Source organism: Pan troglodytes, chromosome 3 (genome assembly GCF_028858775.2).
Source record: "Pan troglodytes isolate AG18354 chromosome 3, NHGRI_mPanTro3-v2.0_pri, whole genome shotgun sequence".
NCBI classification, from domain to species: domain Eukaryota; kingdom Metazoa; phylum Chordata; class Mammalia; order Primates; family Hominidae; genus Pan; species Pan troglodytes.
In genome coordinates, this window is record NC_072401.2 from 92141561 (window position 1) to 92164398 (window position 22838).

Here is a 22838-nt window from a genome sequence, read left to right on the forward strand (position 1 = left end):
GAAAGAACATACTCATAAAAGGAGACGTTAGATCGGGTATTCAGAAACTTCAGCATGCTGTCAATAGATATAAAAATGCAATGACATTCATTTTTTGATCAATGAAATGAGAATTGTGCGGCTAAACACTACATAAGATACCATAAAATAAAAGTTGGTAAGTTATAAATACTGTAAGTGCCTTGGGAGTGAGATATAAGGGCACATCATTTTTATTTAATTTCTAGTTAGTCTATGAGATTGAACTCTCAGTACTTATTTAAGGCCAGAAACTTAATTACAAAATAACTATAAGGTTACATTTTGACCTCAGGTTAAAAAAATAATATTAGAAGCATTAAAAATATTTTTTGTATTAATCAGAGTTTAGGAAAACAGCATGGTAAATTCCTGTGAAATTGATTTATACTTTCTTCATTTACCTCTAATATGAAATATATTTTATGTTTAGATTTGCTTCCTTAGGATTGTGACTTGATTTTTCTCTTTGCTCAAAATTATCTGTGGGTGTATTATTCTTTGGGGATAGTGATGGTTAAGAAATGCTATTTGAAGCCTTACACTATTAGAAGAGTTAGTTACTAACATTTTCATGATAATATAATGAGTCATAGAAAATTTGCATTGAGATTTATTGAATAAACTTGACATATTTAAACTGTTTGCCATAATTATGAGTCTAGTACCTGTATGCCACAACAGTATTTTAAATTACTGTACTTGCACCTTCTTCACTAAGAATTGATCTGATAAATCCCTTTTTGCTAGATTGTGTCATGTCCATCTTTTTAATACCTTCCTTGTTCATTATTAAGTGCCGTTAGCCATACTGTCTAATGAAAGGTACATAATATCAACTCTGATTACTGCTGTAATGTTTTCCAGGCATGCTTGGTGATGAGCCTGGCATACGAAACAATTTCCTACAGTAATAAAACTAATTAAAGTAGGCAGTCATCCACACAACACTTGCTAATGAATTATAATAAGCTCATTAATCTCATCTGTTCTTATTCCAAAAGGACCACTAATAGGACCTGTAGGTAAGAGTACAATCCTCAGCCTTAAAAATGGACAGCTCATGAAATCAGACTTAAGGATTTAAGTTAAAAAATTACAGATTGCTAATCAATGTTGTAAATGAAATGTGTAGCGTCTAAACTCTGCTCAGATTATTTATTGACAAGATCCTTTTCTATTTGAGTTCTCCTATAATTGATTTAACAAAGGAAAAAAATGATTTATTGCAACATAATGACTCTTCACCACCTCAAAGATTACAATTGAATTAACCCTCTCACATATCCTCCTATATAGATCATATGAGAATCATGAATTGAGTACTTGAGATCAAGTGATAAAAATATAGCCTGTTTTCTCTCCACAGAGGGCTGGAGTATCTTCTTAAAATGTCAAAGCATAATAATAATTATTCTTTTGTTAACTCTTCTCCAGCTTTGTGAGGTGCCTGATCAAACAATGTAACAAATTGTTATTCCATTCAGTTACAGATAGTTTGGTAACATAGACGTATTGTTCTAGAAACAGTTTTACAGTAAAAGAGATAAGGTTGTAAAATGTAAAACATGGAGAGATGATTTTTGAACTACAAATGTGAATAGTAAGAAAAGATCACTTTAAGGGGAATTTTGTTTTATCTTCATTGTAAGTTGATGTTTTTTAAATGCAGCAGTTTCTGTTCTAAAGCTGATTACTACTGTGCCACATGTATGGACTTCTTTCCTTAGAAGTGACTTATAAATATGTAGATTTCACAATTTATGCAGAATAATGATAATGGGTTAATCGTAAATAGGAAGGTACATTTTTCACTTATGGAATGATCATGTTCAAAATTGTTATCCACATTTATAAATTTTTAGCTAATATTTCATATTCTTTGTGGAGTAAGAGATTGGATATTTGGCACAGAGGATTTTCTTTTGTAAAACAGATATTTAAAAATCTGACCACTTTGGTAGGTAGAGGTTTTCCTTAGCCTATCACTGAGGAAAATGTCTCCCAATCTAGAATCAACTATCTAGTTGCCATGTGTGTGAAGGAGAGTTGGTTCTGTGCTATGAACAATTAGGAGGCCTGACTTTGGCAAAGGCTTCTCCATCATCTAGTTGTACGGCCTTGAGACAGCAGCTTACACAGCATGTAATGCATCTTTCTTTATAAAATGAGGGGGTTAGGCTAAAGCAGTGTATCCCCAAATATGGAAAGTACCAGATAGTAAATTTTATGTTTTCAATAATTCTTGGATACAACAGTAAAACAATTGTACTGTATGAGGTAATGCAATTCCTCTTTTAAATTCCAATTCAATTCTGAAATCAAGGAGGTAAGTTTTGTGCTGTAAGTCTGTAATACACTGGCAAATCTTACTTTTTGTTTTGACAAAGCAGGTAGATCACCTCATAGTTACTAAAAGACAAGGGAGATGTGTTGCTGAACAGAATAATTTTGAATTTAAGTCTTTTGGTTAAAAGAAGAAAATTTCTTGAAAGTTATCTCAAAGATAATAGAAGATTACACAAAAGTCTTAAGAAAATGTTCACAGCTCAAACTGACCTTGTTTTGAACACAAATCCTTATTTGAGAAAGTCTTGCTCCAATTAGTAGACTTAATTAATGCCACCTATTATAAGCTAGCTATCTATTGAATAAACTTTGGTAATAGACTTTAATGTTAATAGGAAACATGACTTATCATCATAATATCCAACATTTGTTTAATGCTTAACAACTAATGTTTGTTAAATGCTTGGAAGTCAGGCACTCCTAAATTCTTTACATGTATTAACACATGTTAGGGTTCACCATATAGGTTAATGTTTACAACAACCTTATTAAATGAGCACTAATATTTTCCCCATTTTACAAATGAGGAAACTGAAGTGCCAAGAGATTTGAGCAATTTGAGAAAGGTCAAACAGCTGGTAAATGACAAAGTTTTAAAAATTCTGTAAGTACCCAATACTCTATGCATTTCTCTCTCTTATTGTTTCCTATCTCACCATCCCCAGTAATCCTTAGTTAACTTCATCCTCTCCATTCTCAACCATAAGCTTATATCTTTCAACATTATATTCGCAGTATCTGGCACAAGATAGGCACTCAGAAGGTATTTGTTGAAATTTGTATGAATGATTAATTAATCAATGAATCTGTGCTATAAAACAGACAAATTAAAAATGCCTCTAAGTGCCGGGAGCGGTGGCTCATGCCTGTAATCCCAGCACTTTGGGAGGTTGAGGCGGGCGGATCACCTGAGGGTCAGGAGTTCGAGACCAGCCCAGCCAACATGGTGAAACCCCATCTCTACTAAAAATACAAAAATCAGCCAGGCGTGGTGGTGGGCGCCTGTAATCCCAGCTACTTGGGGGGCTGAGGCAGGAGAATCGCTTGAACCTGGGAGACAGAAGTTGCTGTAAGCTGAGGTAGTGCCATTGTACTCCAGCCTGGGCTACAGAGTGACTCCATCTCAAAAAAAAAAAAAAAAGCCTGTAAGCGTAACTTATTGGACTTTAAGACCTCACACTTAGTACTTCCTATTTTCCTCCTTGACTTAGTTTTCTTCTGATCATCAGTTATTAATCATGGATAATTTGAAAACTGTGCTTTCATGAATACTAGAAAACTGTGCTTTCATGTCAGAATGCACAGGTTCAAATGAATATGCCATCACTTATCTCCATCTATATACTTAACTGTGTGACTTTGAAAAATGTATTTAACTTACTCAGTTTCAGTTTTATTATCTGTAAAATATAGATATTAATATCTATTGTATATAGCCAGCAGGATTGTTGTATTAACTACTTTAAACACATTAAAGTGTGTTTAAAACCACCAAGAATTTTCAGCGTATTGTACATGTGTTATGAGGCAATATAACATCATATTGAAATAGCTAGAAATTAAAGCCAAACAGTCCAACTATTGCTGAAGAGTTCTGGGAGATTAGGTAAAATGTTTACACATCTAAAGCATTAATGTCTCAATGCTTAATCACAAAATACAAGTTCCTAACTCAGGGCAATTTTAAGGGCTAAATTTGATAATATGTTCAGAGTGCCTGGCATACAGTTAAAACCAAATAAATATTTGTTGATCTTGTTTGTCATAGTGTTCCTTTTAAAAAATAATGTTTTCTTATTCATTTGGTTTAATATCTGGGGAAATAAAAGACTCAAGACTGAATACATTTCCTAGACTATTTTCCTGGAGTTCTCTCAAAAACATAACCACTATTTTTGCCTGTAACCAAATAACTCAGATTATATTATCTTGGACACTGTGCTGCTTAAAGCTATGATTGCAAGTAGTAGAAAATTTAGGACTAACAAAGCTAATTTGTTGAGTCTGTATTTTACACATCAGTGGCAATTGGAAGACTATGATAGGAAGAAGATTTAAACTCTATCCTTGTATTCACAACTCCCTAAATAGAAAGAAATGGAATTCAAGCACTCAAAAAATTTACTGGAGAAGATTAATTTGAAAATAGAATGTGCATGAGTGCATGGATAGATGTATCTCTTGTTGGATGACTGCAAATAAGCCTTGCTATGAAAATATCTAAGAAGCAAAATTTATTGTAAATAAGTTTTCCATTAAATGGCAGTATCTTATTGGGAATGCATTTCTTAAAAAAAACACACAAAAAGAAACCCATACACTAACATATTTTTTTAAAAAAATCTATCATTCTGCAAACCAACACTTCAGAGATTACACATTTTTTTCTACATCTTGCCATGTGCTTGTGGAGCGAACATTTTTTTGCAGTGAAGCAAATGAACTACATGTGGGATACCATGTTGAAACTAGAAGGCACCCTGCATCCCTCAAGATTCCCAATTCCTTAGAGATAAGGGATAGAGATTGTTGGTTGACTTAAAAAAAAAAACTCTTTATTAACTCTAACATTAAACCATATTGAATTAATTTACTATGATTTATTTCAAAACCAGATGTGTTGATAACTTGGTAAAAATTGCTTCAGACAGTATTTGAGCATTTTCCCAGAGTACTTAGGAGCAAATCTATAATTCAGGGCCACTACTATCATCCTAGTTAAATATACTTTATCTCCTTCTTCTAATCCTAGTTGGTATTCTCACTTCCTCTCTTCCAACCTTAACTACTCGTCTTATTTCCCTCAATGGATCTTCCTTTCAGATTTATGCAAATATTATGTCATATCCCTGTTAAAAACCCTTTACTGCTTCATTCATTCTCTGTATTCTTAAGATAAAGTCTAAGAAGCACAAATGATATGACTTATTTTCCAGTATTTCAAGTGCCATTCAATCCAATTGTGCTTTGATATTTCATCTATACTAAATATCTTGTATTTGTTTGAAATTTCTGTGTTCTCTTTTACATATTCAGGTGTTTTCTTCCTCTTTTTCTGTGGTAAAATCTTACTCATGCTTCTGATTTCAAGGTATACATTACTTCTTCAAAAAAGACTGGGCTAGGTTTTCCTGGAATCTAATAATTATCTTACATAACGCTCATCATACTTTAAAAAAAAAAATCTGCGTCTTGTGCAATTTGAATCTGTCCCTAGCACCATTTTATGTGCTGCTGCATTCTCAGCTCTTTCTTTTCCCAATGGTTAGCATTTAACATTCACTTATTCCTAAATGCTTTACTGAATGAAAGTTAAAGTAATGTGTGTTATGAGTTCAAGCTCACACCAGACGTTCCTCATGGGTTATGCATGTATCCTTACAATTTCAGATTCTGTAGCAGTCACCTTGGTGATCCCCTCCCCACACAGACATTCTTCCTTGACACTGAGCCCACGAGCTGAAAAATACCTGATATTTTTTTGAAGCTACGGCTTAGACATGTGACCCAATCCTGGCCAATGGACCAGAGGAAAAAACTGGATGAAAAGGATACTTGTGAGGAGAAAATGTCTTTCTCCTATTAAATACAGTTGACTGAGAACATGCTTTTTGGATCTGTATTTGCCTTCCAACAACTCTGAAGAATCAAATCTGAAAACCAACGCCAATCCTGTGCAGATGGGTGAAAATAAAATATACGATATATGGGCCTTTGGTGATTTAAATTATTCTTTAAATAATTCTTGTGCTGCTGAATTAACCAAGCCTGGAACCACTTACCTCTAGTCATCTTGTTATATAAGATAATACATATAGGTTCTATTTCAGCCACTTATAAGTAGGTATCTTTTTATTTACTGTCAAAAGAACCCTCACTGATATAGATGCCCTCAGGACTTGACCCTCCCTGAGTTCCTGTTAGGCAGTTAGGGTAATCATCTGTTGGATTAGGGAAGCCTAGCTTATTTACTTCTCAATGTGGACAAGTTTGGTCTTTAACTTGTATGCTCTTGTTTTCCAAAAAGGAGATAGACCAGAATCCTAAAAAAGTAAGTCTAAACATTGGTGTCCTTTTACATTTCCCATCTAAATTATCTTTAAGAACATTTAAGTTTCATTGATGATCCCCAAAATAATTCAAGCAAAATGCTGAGTTGGTAGAATATAAGGACTGTTATTTATTTTTATTGTTTTTACAGACCACATACCCTAGGGAATTCTGAAAACCTGACTAACATCAATTGAAGATTGGGGTTCAGGAGGCCTAGATGATCCACCATGACTTATTCAAAAGTTGAAGATGAAAGGAAAGAATAAAGACTTTTTCCATCCAGTTCTCTAGTCTGAAAGGAAAAGAAATAGGCAAAGGACAGTAGGCTTTTCTATATCATTATATTCATTCAAATGGTTCTCTTAAAATAATAATGAACTAAGGAGGCTCTGTAAGCAAGACAAACGGTCAGGAGGCCTCCTTGCTCCAAGAATACTCCCTTTTTACTTTATTAAAATGGTTTGTAAAGGTAAACTAAATTGACTAAAGTATCAATATTTCCATATATGCGTGATCTTTTAGAGACCATAAACTGTCAGTGTATTAGGCTGTTCTTGCATGGCTATAAAGAAATACCTGAGACTAGGTGATTTATAAGAAAAGGGGTATAATTGGCCCACAGTTCTGCAGACTGTACAGGAAGCATAGTAGCATGTGCTTCTGGGGAGGCCTCAGGAAGCTTCCAATCGTGGCGGAAGGCAAAGGGAAGCAGGCACATTGCATGGTGAGAACAGGAGCAAGAACAAGGAAGGGTGGCTGGGAGGTGCCACATAATTTTAAATTACCAGATCTCACAAGAACTCACTATCCGGAAGACAGCACCCAGCCATGAGGGATCCACCCTCATGATCCAAACACCTCCCACCAAGCCCCACCTCCAGCACTGGGGATCACAACTCGACATGAGATTTGAGCAGAGACAAATTTCCAAACTATATCACTCAGAATCTGGAATAGAAAGAGTATGCACCATAACACTTTTATTCTCTACAGAAACAGACACTGTGCTGAGCTCAAAAAATAGTGATTCATCAAATATGAATGTGCAAACCTCTTTTGTACTGTATCTGTGGAATCCTGGTTACTGGGGCTTTGAGCCCCTGTCCCATAAAATCTCTGTAATACTAACCTAACTCATGGCATTTCTTTAAAATCAAATTTAATGAAATGATGGACATAAAGCCCATGGAACTGAGTGTGTAATCTTCTCTTATTTGATTAGATGTTAAACTTGAAACACTTTTTTTGATAAAATATGAAATACATAAATGAGTTAAATTGTTGTGACTTTCCTTATAAGATTGAAAACAATAAGGTGTTTTTAATACTTTTTTTCTGTGTTCTCTTGAAAGTAGCTTTACATGTATTAAGCAATCTTGGCTTTAGATATTAGGGACACTAAAAATTTCTGCAATTTTCCCAGTTTTATATAGCCATTGTTTGCAAGTATGAAATCCTGTCTTTTGTTACTGAAATATTATCTTTTATTTTGGCTTTTTTGATAACTTTTATGTTTGCCTTGAGCAAGTCACTTATCTTTTCTATTTGTGTTTTCTATTTCAGTTTATTTATGAAAGACAGTAATAATGATTGTGATGTACCTTACAAAAAAAGATAAAATCGTATTGAAGAGACTGTTGAATATGAACGCAGTGTATTAAATGCCCGATATAGGAACAAAAATAAAATGAAGAACATTTCTATTATAAAGTATTTTCCTAAATAGATTTAGTACTGTGAAAGGCAGTAAAATTATTTCCTGATAAACACTTTCTTGAGTATTCAAGGATTAATTGCCCAGGATAAGAAAAAATCCAGTCTTGATTATATTGCATATTTCCTGGTCGGCCTTCACTGAATAGTTAATTAGAATACCACCAGGAGGCGTCTTCTTGGGTCATAGATGGAATATATTTGTGGGCAAAAAATATTTTTCCTTAAGGAATTTGTAGACTAATCTAAGGAAATAAAAATCAATTTTAACTTCAAATTTCAGCCTAATTAGAAGACAGTAGATCACTCACACATTCATTCATTCATTCAATTAATATTTATTGAACTCCTTCTCTGTGAAAATTATTGGACTAGATGATTTGAGATGTACAATGACAAAATATGACTTCTATCCTCAGATCTTATCGTTAATAGGGAAGTGAAGAAATATATTTTAAAAACTCTATTAAGGCTTTTTTAGTGGGTGTTGAAACAAAGGCAGGGAAAGCAGTTATGAATATTTCTAACCAGATATAAAGGCAGTGGCAATGAGAATTGAAGGAAATGAATGAATTAAAATAATTTTCGGTGAAAAAGGGGATTGTTTGTCAGCTGGATATGGAATGTTGGGAGAAGGTGAGAAGTCAAGGACAGGGATTTCTTTTTTTTCTTTTGCTTTTTTTTTTTTTTTTTTTTTGAGACAGTCTAGCCCTGTCGCCCAGGCTGGAGTGCAGTGGCGCAATCTTGGCTCACTGCAAGCTCCACCTCCTGGGTTCACGCCATTCTCCTGCCTCAGCCTTCCGAGTAGCTGGGACTACAGGCGCCAGCCATCACGCCTGGCTAATTTTTCTGTTTTTAGTAGAGATGGGGTTTCACCGTGTTAGCCAGGATGGTCTCGATCTCCTGTGATCGAGATCCCCCCTCCTCGGCCTCCCGAAGTGCGTTTTGAGACGGAGTCTCGCTCTGCCACGCAGGCTGGAGTGCAGTGGTGCAATTTTGGCTCACTGCAACACTGTAACCTCTGCCTCCCTGGTTCAAGTAATTCCCCTGCCTCAGCCTCCCGAGTAGCTAGGATTACGGGCATAGGGCACCATGCCTGGCTAATTTTTCTATTTTTAGTAGAGATGGGGTTTCACCGTATTGGCCAGGCTGGGGGATTTCTGGTTTCTTCTCTAAAAGCTAAAAAGCTTGGAAGGCATTACTCCTTCCAAGCTTATTTATTCCTTAAAATAAGAAAAAATTGAACAAACTGAAAGTCAACAATATTTCTTGGGTTCATCAGATAAATTAGGACATAAAACAAACTGCTACTCCCAAATCTAGAAAGGCAGGCGATTATAGAGAAAAGCAGCTAAGATCCGTTTAACTGCAGCAGAAGTCACTGAAACCATAAACTGGTAGGGACACTTAAATGGTAATTCCGATGAAGATCTGACTGAATGCTGAGTGTGGACTAGCTTGAGAGTAAGAAACTCCTGGGGATCACATTCTTAGGGAATCCCGCACACTTTGATGACTCTCACCTCTAGGGATCCCATCAGGTTCTTAAGGTAAGGAACTAAGAAAAAGCACCTTTTGTCTTTGTCAGGGTTGGGGAAAAGTAACCATCTGAAATATGCCTAGAGAATTCTCTATACATAAGCCTCTTCCAAGGAGAAAAAACTTTACCAGTCAAATATTTATCTCACCAAGGAGAAAGAATTCTTACTGAATTCCAGGCCTCTCTAACCTTTCTGTCCACATTACATAGAAGAAATAAAACTGTGATGGTTAATTTTATAATATGTGCCAATTTAATACACTAAGAAAGACACAGCCCAGGGATACAGGCCCACTTAAGACCAGCTGTAATTGTAAGATTATAGAATGTTTTCCCTCCCCAACTCCTTTAACACCACATCAACAGGACTCCAGTATAATAAGTGAATTATAGCTGAGACAGCTGGAAAGCACACGCTGCAACTTAGAAAAAAAAAGAAAAAAAACTCATTAATACAAGAATGAGAGTCAGGAATAGTAGTCAGAATCACAGAATTTTTGTTGCTATTTGTTGTCATTACATTTATTTATTGAAAGGTAAAATATTAAGCCAGTTTAAAGACTGAGATAAATAGGAGAGAGTAAATAAGCTAAAAGTTACTTCAAATTAGAGGACTTTCCTTATATAGTAGCATTCTGAGTGAAGAAGTGCTCAACCTTGCCCATACTGTTCCTCATTTCATATGCACGTGACTGGCTGAATAATTCTTGAAAAACCTGTCTTTTCCCCATCATCCTGGATAATGGAAAGTGTTCTCTATATGAAGACAATTTATAGCACACTGTGATTATAATAACAAATAGCATACCAGTTATCATAAATGCATATGCTGATTTTATATATTTTGGTAATCATTCCTTTATTCGACTGATTTTCAATAACAGTGTGTTCCAAAAGTGAGGTTACAAGGATGAAAATGATGTGTTCTAATTCACATCTCTAGTTGGTTTTGATAAGCCTGGAGCTGTGGAATGAGAAGGAGTGGGAGGGGACTATAAATCTTTGAAATGCTTCCCAGATGATTTAGAAAAAATTTACTTCCACACCCTACTGAAAACTACCTATCTAGTTTGTTATGCATATACCTCAGTATCCATATATTTCACTACATTTGACCCTTGAACAACAAGGGAGATAGAGGCACCAACCCCCATGCAGTTGAAAATCCATGTATAACTTTTGATCCCCCTCAACCTTAACTACTAACAGTCTACTGTTGACTAGAAGTCTTACTGATAACATAAACACGGTTGATTAACATGTATTTTGTTTATGTATTATATACTGTATTCTTAAAGTAAGCTAGAGAAAAGAAAATGTTTTTTAAGGAAATCATAAGAAAGAGAAAATATATACTATTCATTAAGTGGAAGTAGATTATCATAAGCATCTTTATCTTCATCCTCGTCACATTGAGTGGGCTGAGGAGGAACAGGAAGATGAAGGGTTGGCCTTGCTTTCTCAGGGGTGGAAGAGGCAGAAGAATATTCACTTATAAGTGGATCTACGCAGTTCAAACCTGTATATTATTATTTTTGAGATGGAGTCTCACTCTCTCACTTAAGCTGGAGTGCAGTGGCATGATCTCAGCTCACTGCAACCTCTGCCTCCAGGGCTCAAGGGATCCTCCCACCTCAGCCTCCCAAGTATATGGGACTGCAGGGATGTACCACCATGCCCAGCTAATTTTTGTATTTTTTTATGGAGATGGGGTTTCACCATGTTGTCCAGGCTGGTCTGGAACTCCTGGGCTCAAGCAATCCACCCTCCTTCGCCTCCCAAATTACAGGCATGAGCCACCACGCCCAGCCCAAACCTGTATGTACATTAAGGGTCAACTGTATATAGTTTTCCTGTTATTATGTTATAATCCTGTGACTTGACTGGCTCTCTTTTTAAGATGCTAGATGTTGTGCAGCTGGATAAAGTTCAAGTGGCAATGGAAGAACAGGAATCATATTTACATTGATAATCAAAGTGAATAGAAAAGTCTATTACTTTCAAGATAATATAATACCATTTAAGTGCAAATCTCTCAATGTGACAGGCTCTGAAAAATACAGTTTCTATGTTCGTGCAAAATAATTTGACAATTATTGACAGAAATAAGGTACCATTTACCTTTATGAAATGTTAGTTTCTAAATAAATCTCAATCCAATGCCAATTAAAACTATACATTTAATTTGTATGTTTTAATAAGTTGTAAAATTTTTTTTACAATGTTAACATTTTAGTAGATTTACAGTAACATCTTTTTGAACTGTGGCTGTATTTTTTAACTTAATGAACAAAATGTGTATTGCTTTTCTACTTGTAAAGTGTTATTAATATCCAAAGGATTAACAAATGCCATTTTTTTCTGCAATTGCTTGTTATTTAGGCTTTTTCATCAACATTTGTTATGTAGCAAATACTCATATAGTTTGCATTTTGTGGAGCTGAGAGGTACTTATGTAAAATTGTTTCCAAACTTTACCTTCTCCCTATTCTCTAAAACAAATTTCTGGCCTGGTCGACTTCAATTCTTTTACTCCGTAGCTACAGTCTGAATGGGGCTGAGGGGGATTCTTCTTTGTCAGATACTTTCTCAAGGGCTTTCATAATGCAGAATCAAAAGGAAAGCTGGGCAGATAGAAAGACGATGGCTCCTAAGCAATGTTCTGTAGGGCACGTGGAAGCGCAACTGAAGTGATTCAAGGAAACTGATAGAGCAGAAAAGGGCAATATTAGAAACTACTGTGGTGAACTATGTGTTCTAATAATGATGTTCAAGATATACAAATGAAGATCTTCAGTTGTTGTGAATTTTCTTTTTTGGTCTGAATATTTTCTTTGGAACACAGTATTACTCAGAAACTATAACATGGCTCCAATAGGTTATATGATTACTAAATATCTCTTAATAAATATCTTATTTCCCAGATAATGTATTTTTTCTAGTACTTAGAGCCTTTAATACTGTAATCATTTTACTCAAAGTTTAGAAATTAAAAAAATTAAATCACACATAAATCTAAAACTCTAGTAAAATAATTGTCATAATTTTGCATATTTTCAGGTTTTTCATTTAAAATTCCATTTACAAACAAAGTGTATTTTCCATTTACCACATGGACTTTTGTGTACAGAAAATCTCTCTGTTTTTCCTCTACTCTCATACCACAGCGATCAACAATGAAGACATCTGTGATCAAATGTGTCTGTATGGTGGGAGGGTTCCCCACACAGAGCAGCAGACACCAGCTGGGTGTCCTCTAATGCAATTCTGATGCTATCTTCCTGAAGATACTGTCAGATCCAATAGATTGGGGGCTCATTCCCCAAGAGTCCTCTTCAGACATCAGTTGCAAGTCTGGCCCTCTGAACATCTGAGTGACCAGCTTCAAGCTGAGGTTTCTATAACCCCCTTTTTGTGTTGGATTAACTTTCTGGAGTGGCTCACAGAACTCAGGGAATCACTAACTTAATTTACCAGTTTATTATAAAGAATATTCCAAAGGATACAGATGAAGTGACCATAGAGTGAGGTATGGGGGAAGGGACACAGAGCTTCCTTGCCCACCCTGGGCACGCCTCCTTCTAGGAACTCTACACCTTCATTCAGATATCCTAAAGCTCTTAGAACTTAGTTCTCTTGGATTTTTATGGAAGCATTCCTTCCTCCAGGATATGAGGTGGGACCCTCTCAGGGGAAGGACTTAACACAATTAGAAAAGCAGGGGAAGATTAGAGTCCTGCCCCAAGAAAGAAAGGAGAGAGATTCTGTTTCCTGAGGCCTTTCCCTGAGATCTAATGCACCCATTATAACAAAAGACTGTAGCAAAGGCCACGGAGTTGTGAGCCAGGAACTGTGGATGAAAACCAATATATATTCAATCATAACACTACAACTTTGTGACTATTTTTTTGAATGCATAATTTTCAGTGAAAACATTTACTATCATTGAACAACAATTTTTTAATTGTTGTTTACTTAGGTTGCTTTCAACATTTAGACATTACAATGCTGGGTATCTGTCATGTGGCCTCTAGTTTTCAGTCTTCAAAGATGTTTTCTTTTAATTAATACGGCACAGATGGAATGGAGATCGAGTATGTGTAGCAGGGTATTTATTCAAATTTTTTCCCATGTCTGGAGGTGATACTTCTCTTACAACTTGATTATGTGTGAAAAGGAATTTGAACAATTTTATGTCTCCATGAACTTCATCATGTACTGATTAGAGGTCAGAGTGACCTTGACCTTGATGAGATTGTCTAGACATTTTGACTGGCATTTTGACTGGCATTGTCTAGATATTTTCACTAGAAAGTGGTGATGCTTCCTAAATGTGGTTGGTGGCTGCTCAACTGTCTACAAGAAGTAGGGTCCACCACAGTAAGTTTTGCAGTTTATTTGAATGATTAGATGAGTATAGTGTGAAGGTTAAACTACTGCTACATACACTGACTTAAGTAGGCAGCTGCTTATGAATCAAGTTGTGACTAAAATATGCACAGATAAGGGTACTTTACTTTTATAACTTAAAGAAATAAAAAACCTATTACTATTATATTAGAAATCCTGATAAGCCCATCAATTTCTAATATTATCCTATGTTAGAAATAAGAATAAGCACTTGGAGAGCTTTGAGGTGAAAGACTAAGGTAGAAAATGATCATGGGTTATGTACTCTATTTTTTTACATCCATTCTTCTTTTTCTTTTTTCATTTATCAGTTATTGAAAAATCAGATATCAACTCAATTACTTATATATGATCTATAAAGTGTAGCCATTGAAAATTATGGGTGTGTCTATGTATTAGTTTCCTAAGGCTGTCAAAAAAAGTACTACAAACAAACTGAGTGGCTTAGACAATGGAAATCTATTGTCACAGTTCTAGAGGCTAGAATTCTGAGATGAAGGTGTTGGTAGGACCAAGCATCCTTTAAAGGTGCTAGGGAAGGATCTATTCTGGACCTCAAGCCTGGTATCTGGTAGTTTCTTGGTTTGTGATGGCATAACTCCAATCTTCACATGGTGGTTCCCTGTAGGTGCCCTTTGTGTCCAAATTTCCCCTTTTTAATAAGGAAACTAGTCATTGTAAAAAGGCTCACTTCCCCCCAGTATTTTCTCTTTTTAACTAATGATGTCTGCAAAGACCTTATTTCCAAATAATATATCCTGACTTACCAGGAGTTAGGACTTCAACATAGGAATTGGACAGGGGGCCGGGGAGAAACAATTCAATCATTAACAATCAATTACATAGTTAAAGTTCATTAGAAAGGGGATCCTTTATCATTGACTCACTGTCAATAAAAGATTAGTTTATTTCCTTGGTTTACAGATAGTTCTCTGCCTAGTTATGTACTGAATCTCATTCTTTCTTAACACCCGAAAGATTTTCCTCCCCCAGGCATTCCTCTTTCCCTGGTATTTTTAAATCACTGGATCATTTTCATCAGTGTTTAAACTTGATTAAGCTTTTCTATCTAACACATACACACACACACACACACACACACACACACACCATCTCAATCTTGTTAACAACTATTCTGTTCACAAGTTTATTGAAAGAAGCTTGCCTTCTGATAATTATGTAGTTGGTAGCTCACTACTTTTTGCTTTCAGTTTATTTCTGAACTCTCTGTAATCTGGACTCTGCTTCCAAAACACCATCCAGAGCAGCTTTGATAATGTCAACAGTGACTTACTTTTTTAATAAGCCTGGTGAAAACTATTCAGTCTATTTCCTCTCTGTTATGTCTAACATAATTGATCTCACTCTCCTTCTTAAATTTGTTTGCTCCCAAAGCTATTGTGACACCATAATTTATTTTTTCTCTTTTGTTTGTTTTCATTTTTCTTCACAATCACTTTTTTGTTTTTCCACTGTTTATTTTCTACTACATGAATATCCTAGTGATTCTCAAATCTCCATTTTCTGATCAGATATTTCTCTTTTGAGCTCATACTCACGTAGCCAATGTCTACTGATATGGTTTGGCTCTGTCCCCACCCAAATCTCATCTTGAATTGTAACTCCCATAATTCCCACTTCCCACATGTCTTTGGAAGAACTCGGTGGGAGGTAATTGAATCATGGGGGCACATCTTTCCTGTGCTGTTCTTGTAATAGTGAATAAGTCTCCTGAAATCTGACAGTTTTAAAAAGGGGAGTTCACCTGCACAAGCTCTTTCTTCTTGCCTGCTGCCATTCATGTAAGATGTGACTTGCTCCTCCTTGCCTTCTACCATGATTATGAGGCCTCCCCAGCCATGTGGAACTGTAAGCCCATTAAACTTCTTTTACTTCCTAGTCTTGAGTATGTCTTTATCAGCAGCGTGAAAATGGACTAATACACCTACTATATTTCTTCGGCTGGATTTTATAAGGAACATTTCAATTGAACTCATTATATATTTTACCTTAAAATTCCACCTGAAATTTTATTTGCTCTCAACAGGAGTGAGCAGTACTTCCATTCCACTAGTATACATGCCAAAACATAAAGTTATTCTTGACTCTCCCTTCTCATTTGCCTCTCTCTACTCCACCCATATCTGTAGAGTCCATCTTCTAAGTAGCTTTCAAATTCACCTCCATAACCCATCTTAGTTTAAATCTTAATTATTTCTATGTGAATTATTAAAATAACCTTTTTAACAGTCTTTAGCCTTGGTCCTATGCAGCCTTTTCTTTATAATATCCTCAGCAAACTACTGCAGGAGTAATTTATACTGTACCAGAGTAAACTGCATAAATTTAAATATGATTATAATTTTCCGTGATTAAAATTTATTATTGATATACCATAGCCTTCTGAATAAAACATAATTTATTGTTATGGAATAAATGACTATGATTTGGTTTCTTTTGTTTTCTCTTTGCCAAGGTATACCTCTCCACATAAGTATACTAAAATACTTGTTCCCCAAACTCTTGCCTCCAGGAATTTTAATGTTCCTACCTTTGCTTAGAAAATACTTGGCTTTCTTTTATCTTTTACTAATTCCTTCTGACCATTGGGATTCTGGATACATTTTTTTTCCCCCCAGAATGCTTTCTCTGACTCTACTACCTTGGTCTATGTGTTTGTTTTCTTTTGCTGTGAGGCAAATTACTACAAACTGGAACTTCCCAACAAGTTTCTCATCTCCATCTGAGACCACTTCAGCTTGCACTTCATTGTCCAGATCACTATCAGCATTTTGGTCAAAGTCATTCAACAAGTCTCTAGGAAGTCTCAAACTTTCCCACATCCTCCTGTCTTCTGAGCCCTCCAAGTCTCTAGGAAATTCCAAGCTTTCCCACATTTTCCTGTCTTCTTCTGAGGCCTCCAAACTGTTCTGACCTCTGCCTGTTACCCAGTTCCAAAGTCACTTCCACATTTTCAGGTATCTTAATAGCAGCACCCCACTCTCTGCAGTACGAATGTACTGTATTAGTCTGCTCTCATGCTGCTATGAAGAAGTACTCAAGATTGAGTGATTTATAAAGAAAAGAGATTTAATTGATCCACAGTTCTGCATTGCTGTGGGGGGCTTAGGGAACTTACAGGCATGGCAGAAAGCACCTCTTCACAGGGCAGCGGGAAAGAGAATGAGTGTTGAGTGAAGGAGGATGCCCCTTATAAAACCATGAAATCTCATGAGGACTTACTATCATGAGGCTACCATGGGGGGAAACTGTCCCAATGATTCAATTACCTCCCACTGGGTCTTTCCCATGACATGTGGGGATTAAGGGAACTACAATTCAAGATGAGATTTGGGTGGGGACACAGCTAAACCACAGCAGTGGGTAAAATGCCATCAAACCACATTGCATGCTGCAGAGTAATCTTTTGTGGAAAGAAGAGTCAACAAATGTGGTAAACTTCATTCTCTTACTTTAAGAAATTGCCACAGCCACCCCAGCCTTCAATAACCATCACCCTGATCAGTCAACAGCCATCAACATTGAGGCAAGACCCTCCACCAACAGAAAGAGTACAACTCTTTGAAGGTTCAGATGATTATTATTTTTAATAACATATTTTTAAATAAAGATACCCACTTTTAGCTGGGTGCAGTGGCTCACACCTGTAATCCCAGCACTTTGGGAGGCCAAGGCGGGCGGATCACGAGGTCAGGAGATCAAGACCATCCTGGCTAACACAGTGAAACCCCATCTCTACTAAAAATACAAAAAATTAGCCAGTTACTTGGGAGCCTGAGGCAGGAGAATGGCTTGAACCTGGGAGTTGGAGCTTGTAGTGAGCCGAGATCGCGCCACTGCACTGCAGCCTGGGCTACACAGCGAGACTCTGTCTCAAAAAAAAAAAAAAAAACACACACACACACACGTTTATAAGATGTAATGCTATTGAACACCTAATAGGCTAAAGTATAGGCTAAATGTAAGTTTTATATGCACTGGGAAACCCAAAAATTCATCAAAATAAAACAGTTTATTGTGATATTTACTTTATTGCAGTTGCCTTGAACCAGTCCCGCAGTATCTCAGAGGTATGCCCATATATAGTATTGGTTTATGTTGTGTAACTATAATCTGTAGCTTCAGCTAATGTTCATTGCCTTCTTGCAGTTCAGTTTTTTGACTTTGCAGAATCCCTGATACCAGTGTTTAAGGTGAGTCATATTATCTGTAATTCCTGCACAGCACAATGTTGACATCTCTGCTTTTTTTTCTCTTGGAAATTTTATATTGATGCTCGAGTCCATGAAACATTTCTGAAGCATTACTTATTTTTGTATTCTTCTTCATTGTCACAATTCAGCACCCCATAAAATAGGGTACTATGTATATTTTAGGATCTGCCAGTATTAGGAAAGTCTTTTCTCTCTAGTTTTTACTCTCCTTTGTTATCATATAAAACCTGAAGGGCTTTACTCTCTCTTTTTTATCTAAAAACTGCATATGTATTCCCAAGCACTGCCCAATGTTATTCACACTGTCCTTTCCCTGTGTCTGAAATGTACAGGGCCCCAGAGATGGCTCAGCTTCTTTCTTCCAGGAGGATGGCAGAAGGGTGCCTACTACCTATAGCCAAGCCCTTGTCAGCGCTGTGTCCTATGAGATTTAGTGATTCTTTTGATGATGTGACAGAATACATGGACACTCAGACAGATAAAAGGCAGAACTCTTTGTTACTTACTGCTCAAAGGAAAGAAGGCTGCCCTGCAGGACCATGCAATAGGTTGCACGTCGGGGCAGGATAGCAGCAAGCTGGAGCTGAGGGTGGCAGCTTGTGCCAGGCAGGCAAGGTGGGCAATGCCTAGTTGAACAGATTTCCTGTGGCTAGACTAATTTAGATACTTCCAAGGGCTCTGGGGAATAGGGGCTGTCCCTAGTTGCCTGGTACTTGGCCTGGTGGATGGAGTAAAGGGGAGTGCTGATAGGGCTGGTACCTGGAGTGTGAGAGCCTGATAAGGGAAGTGTTTGGAGTGCAGATGTTTCAGTTGATAAAGAAGGGGTAATAACTGGACTCTGGCCAGGCCTCAAAACTGGGTCAAGGCAGCATTTAAAAAATAAAAACAAAACAAAACAAAAACTGTGTTACACACTTCTAGAAGGTAATGGAGATGTGTTTGATGTCTTTGAATACCTTTTTTCTACCAAGAAAGTAAGTTCATAGTGATGTTCAAACATAATTTCTTACTTTTTTTTTCTTTTTTAAATTTAACTTTCATTTAAGTTCAAGGATACATGTGCAGGTTTGTTATGTAGGTAAACTTGTGTCATGGGCATTTATGGTACAGATTATTTTGTCACCCAGGTATTAAGCCTAGTATTCATTAGTTATTTTTCCTGATCCTTTCCCTCCTCCCACTCTGCAGCCTCCAGTAGGCCCCAGTGTGTGTTGTTCCCCACTATGTGTCCATGTGTTCTTATCATTTAGCTCCCACTTATAAGTGAGAACATGCAGTATTTGGTTTTCTTTTCCTTTTTTGTTGAGGATAATGGCCTCCATCCATGTTACTGCAAAGGACGTGATCTTATTCTTTTCTATTGCCGCATGGTATTTCATGATGTTTATATACCACATTTTTTCTATCCAGTCTGCCATTGATGGACATTTAGGTTGATTCCATGCCTTTGCCATTGTGAATAGTGCTGCAATGAACATATGAGTGCATGTGTCTTTATAATAGATTTATATTTGTTTGAATATATACCCAGGAATGGGATTGCTGTGACAAATGATATTTCTGTTTTTAGGTCTTTGAAGAATCACCACACTGTCTTCCACAATGGTTGAACTAATTTACACTCCCACCAACAGCATATAAGCATTTCGTGTCCTCTGCAACTTTGCCAGAAGCTGTTATTTTTTGACTTCTTAATAACACATACCATTCTGTGAGATGGTGTCTCATTGTGGTTTTGATTTGCATTTCTCTAATGATCAGTGATGTTGAGCTTTTTTGATATGATTGTTGGCTGAATGTATGTCTTCTTTTTGAGAAGTGTCTGCTCATGTCCTTTGTACACTTTTTAATGGGGTTGTTTTTGTCTTGTAAGTTTGTTTTAGTTCCTTACAGATGCTGGGTATTAGACCTTTATCAGATGCATAGTTTGCAAAAATATTCTCTCATTCTGTAGGTTGTCTGTTTACTCTGTTGATACTTTCTTTTACTATGCAGAAGGTCTTTTGTTTAATTAGATGCCATTTGTCCATCTTTGCTTTTGTTGTAATTGCTTTTGGTGTTTTCATAATGAAATATTTGCCCATGCCTATGTCCTGAATGGTATTGCCTAAGTTGTCTTCCATGGCTTTTATAGTTTTAAGTTTTACATTTAAGTCTTTAATCCATCTTGAGTAGATTTTTGTATATGATGTAAGGAAGAGGTCCAGCTTCAATCTTCTGCATATAGCTATCCAGTTATCCCAGCACCATTTATTGAATAAGGAATCCTTTCACCATTGCTTGTTTTTGTCAGGGTTGTTGAAGATCATATATTTGTAGCTGTGTGGCCTTATTACTGGGTTCTCTGTTTTGTTCCATTGGTCTAAGTGTCTGTTTTGTACCAGTACCATGCTGTGTTGGTTACTGTAGCCTGTATCATAGTTTGAAGTTGGGTAGCTTGATGCCTCCAGCTTTGTTCTTTTTGCTTACAATTGCCTTTGATATTCAGGCGTTCTTTTTTTTCGTTGTTCCATTTGAATTTTAAAATAGCATTTTCTGGTTCTGTGAAGAATGTCAGTGGTAGATTAATAGGAATAGCATTGAATCAGTAAATTGCTTTGGGCACTATGGCTATTTTAATGATATTAATTATTCCTATCTATGAGCATGGAATGTTTTCCCATTTGTTTGTGTCATCTGTGATTTCTTCGAGAAGCGTTTTGTAGTTCTCTTTGTAGAGGTCTTTCACTTCCCTTGTTAGCTGTATTTCTAAGTATATTTTTGTGTGTGTGTGGCAACTGTAAATTGAATTGCATTCCTGATTTGGCTCTCAGCTTGACTTTTATTGGTGTATAGAAATGTTACTGATTTCTGGCTGGGTGCGGTGGCTCACACCTGTAATCCCAGCACTTTGGGAGGCAGAGGGTGGGCTGATCACAAGGTCAGGAGGTCGAGACCAGCCTGGCCAACATGGTGAAACCCCGTCTCTACTAAAAATACAACTTAGCTAGGCGTGGTTGCGGGCACCTGTAATCCCAACTACTCGGGAGACTGAGGCAGAAGAATCGCTTGAAACCAGAAAGCAGAGGTTGCAGTGAGCCGAGATCGCGCCACTGCCCTGCAGCATGGGCAACAAGGGCAAAACTCTGTCTCAAAAAAAAAAAAAAAAAAGAAAACAAAGAAATGTTCGTGATTTCTGCACATTGATTTTGCATCCTGAGACTTTGCTGAAGTTGTTTATCAGCTTAAGGAGCTTTTGGGCTGAGATTATGGGGTTTTCTAGATATAGGATCATGTTTTCTGCAAACAGGGATAGTTTGACATCCTATCTTCCTATTCGGATGTCCTTTATTTCTTTCTCTTGCCTGATTATCCTGGCCAGGACTTTCAATACTATGTTGAATAGGAGTGGTGAGAGAAGGCATCCTTGTCTTTTGCTGGTTTTTCAGGAGAATGCTTCCAGCTTTTGCCCATTCAGTGTAGCGTTGGCTGTGGGTTTGTCATAGATGGCTACTATTATTTTTAGGTATGTTCCTTCAATACCTAGTTTATCGAAAGTTTTTAACATGAAAGAGTGTTGAGTTTTATTGAATGCCTTTTCTGCATCTATTGAAATAATTATGTGGGTTTTGTCTTTAGTTCTGTTTATGTGATGAATCACATTTATTTATTTGTGTATGTTGAACCAACCTTACATCTCATGGATAAAGCCTACTTGATAATGGTGGATAAGCATTTTGATGTGCTGCTGGATTTGTTTTGTCAGTATTTTTTTGAGAATTTGTGCATCAATGTTCATAAAAAATATTGGCCTGAAGTTTTTTGTTGTTGTGTCTCTGCCAAGTTTTGGTGTCAGGATGATGCTGGCTTCATAGAATGAGTTAGGGAGGAGTCTCTCCTTCTCAGTTATGTGGGATAGTTTCAGGAAGAAACATACTGGCTCTTCCAGTACATCTAGTGGAATTCAGCTGTGAATCCATCTGGTCCTGGGCTTTTATTGTTTTGAAGGCTATTTGTTATTGATTCAATTTCAGAGCTTATTATTGGTCTGTTCAGGGATACCATTTCTTCCCGTGCTCAGTATTGGGAGGGTGTATGTGTCCAGGAATTTATTCATTTTTTCTAGATTTTCTAGTTTATGTTCATAGAGGTATTAATAATATTTTGATTTTTTTTGTGTATTCTGTGGGGTCAGTGGTAATACCTTCTTTGTTGTTTCTGTTTATTTGGATATTATCTCTTTTCTTCATTAGTCTAGCTAGTGGTATATCTATTGTACTAAATTTTTCAAAAAAAAAAAAAAACAGCTCTTGGATTTGTGGATCTTTTGAAGGGTTTTTCTTGTCCCCATCTCCTTCAGCTTTGATTTTAGTTATTTCTTGTCTTCTGCTAGCTTTGTGATTTGTTTCCTCTTGATTTTCTAGTTCTTTTAGTTGTGATGTTAGGTTGTTAACTTGAGATCTTTCTAACTTTTTGATGTGGGCATTTAGTGCTATAATTTTCCCTCTTAACACCACCTTATCTGTGTCCCAGGGATTCTG

General features: G+C 36.5%; 1 protein-coding gene across 25 annotated transcripts in view; it reads left to right on the forward strand.

The window, feature by feature from the left end:
* Positions 1-22838, forward strand: part of CCSER1 (coiled-coil serine rich protein 1) — a 1481066-nt gene that overhangs the window by 638167 nt on the left and 820061 nt on the right. Inside the window, exon 8 of one of the 25 annotated variants that reach the window (XM_054683839.2) lies at positions 6569-6899. The exons of 22 other annotated variants lie outside the window; for them this stretch is intronic. In XM_054683839.2, coding sequence (XP_054539814.1) covers positions 6569-6592 — 24 coding nt within the window. In that variant the 3' untranslated portion in view covers positions 6593-6899. Of the gene's footprint in view, positions 1-6568; positions 6900-22838 lie in introns of those variants that run through there. 2 more of the 25 variants (XM_016951884.3, XM_016951881.3) reach the window with 2 other exon arrangements.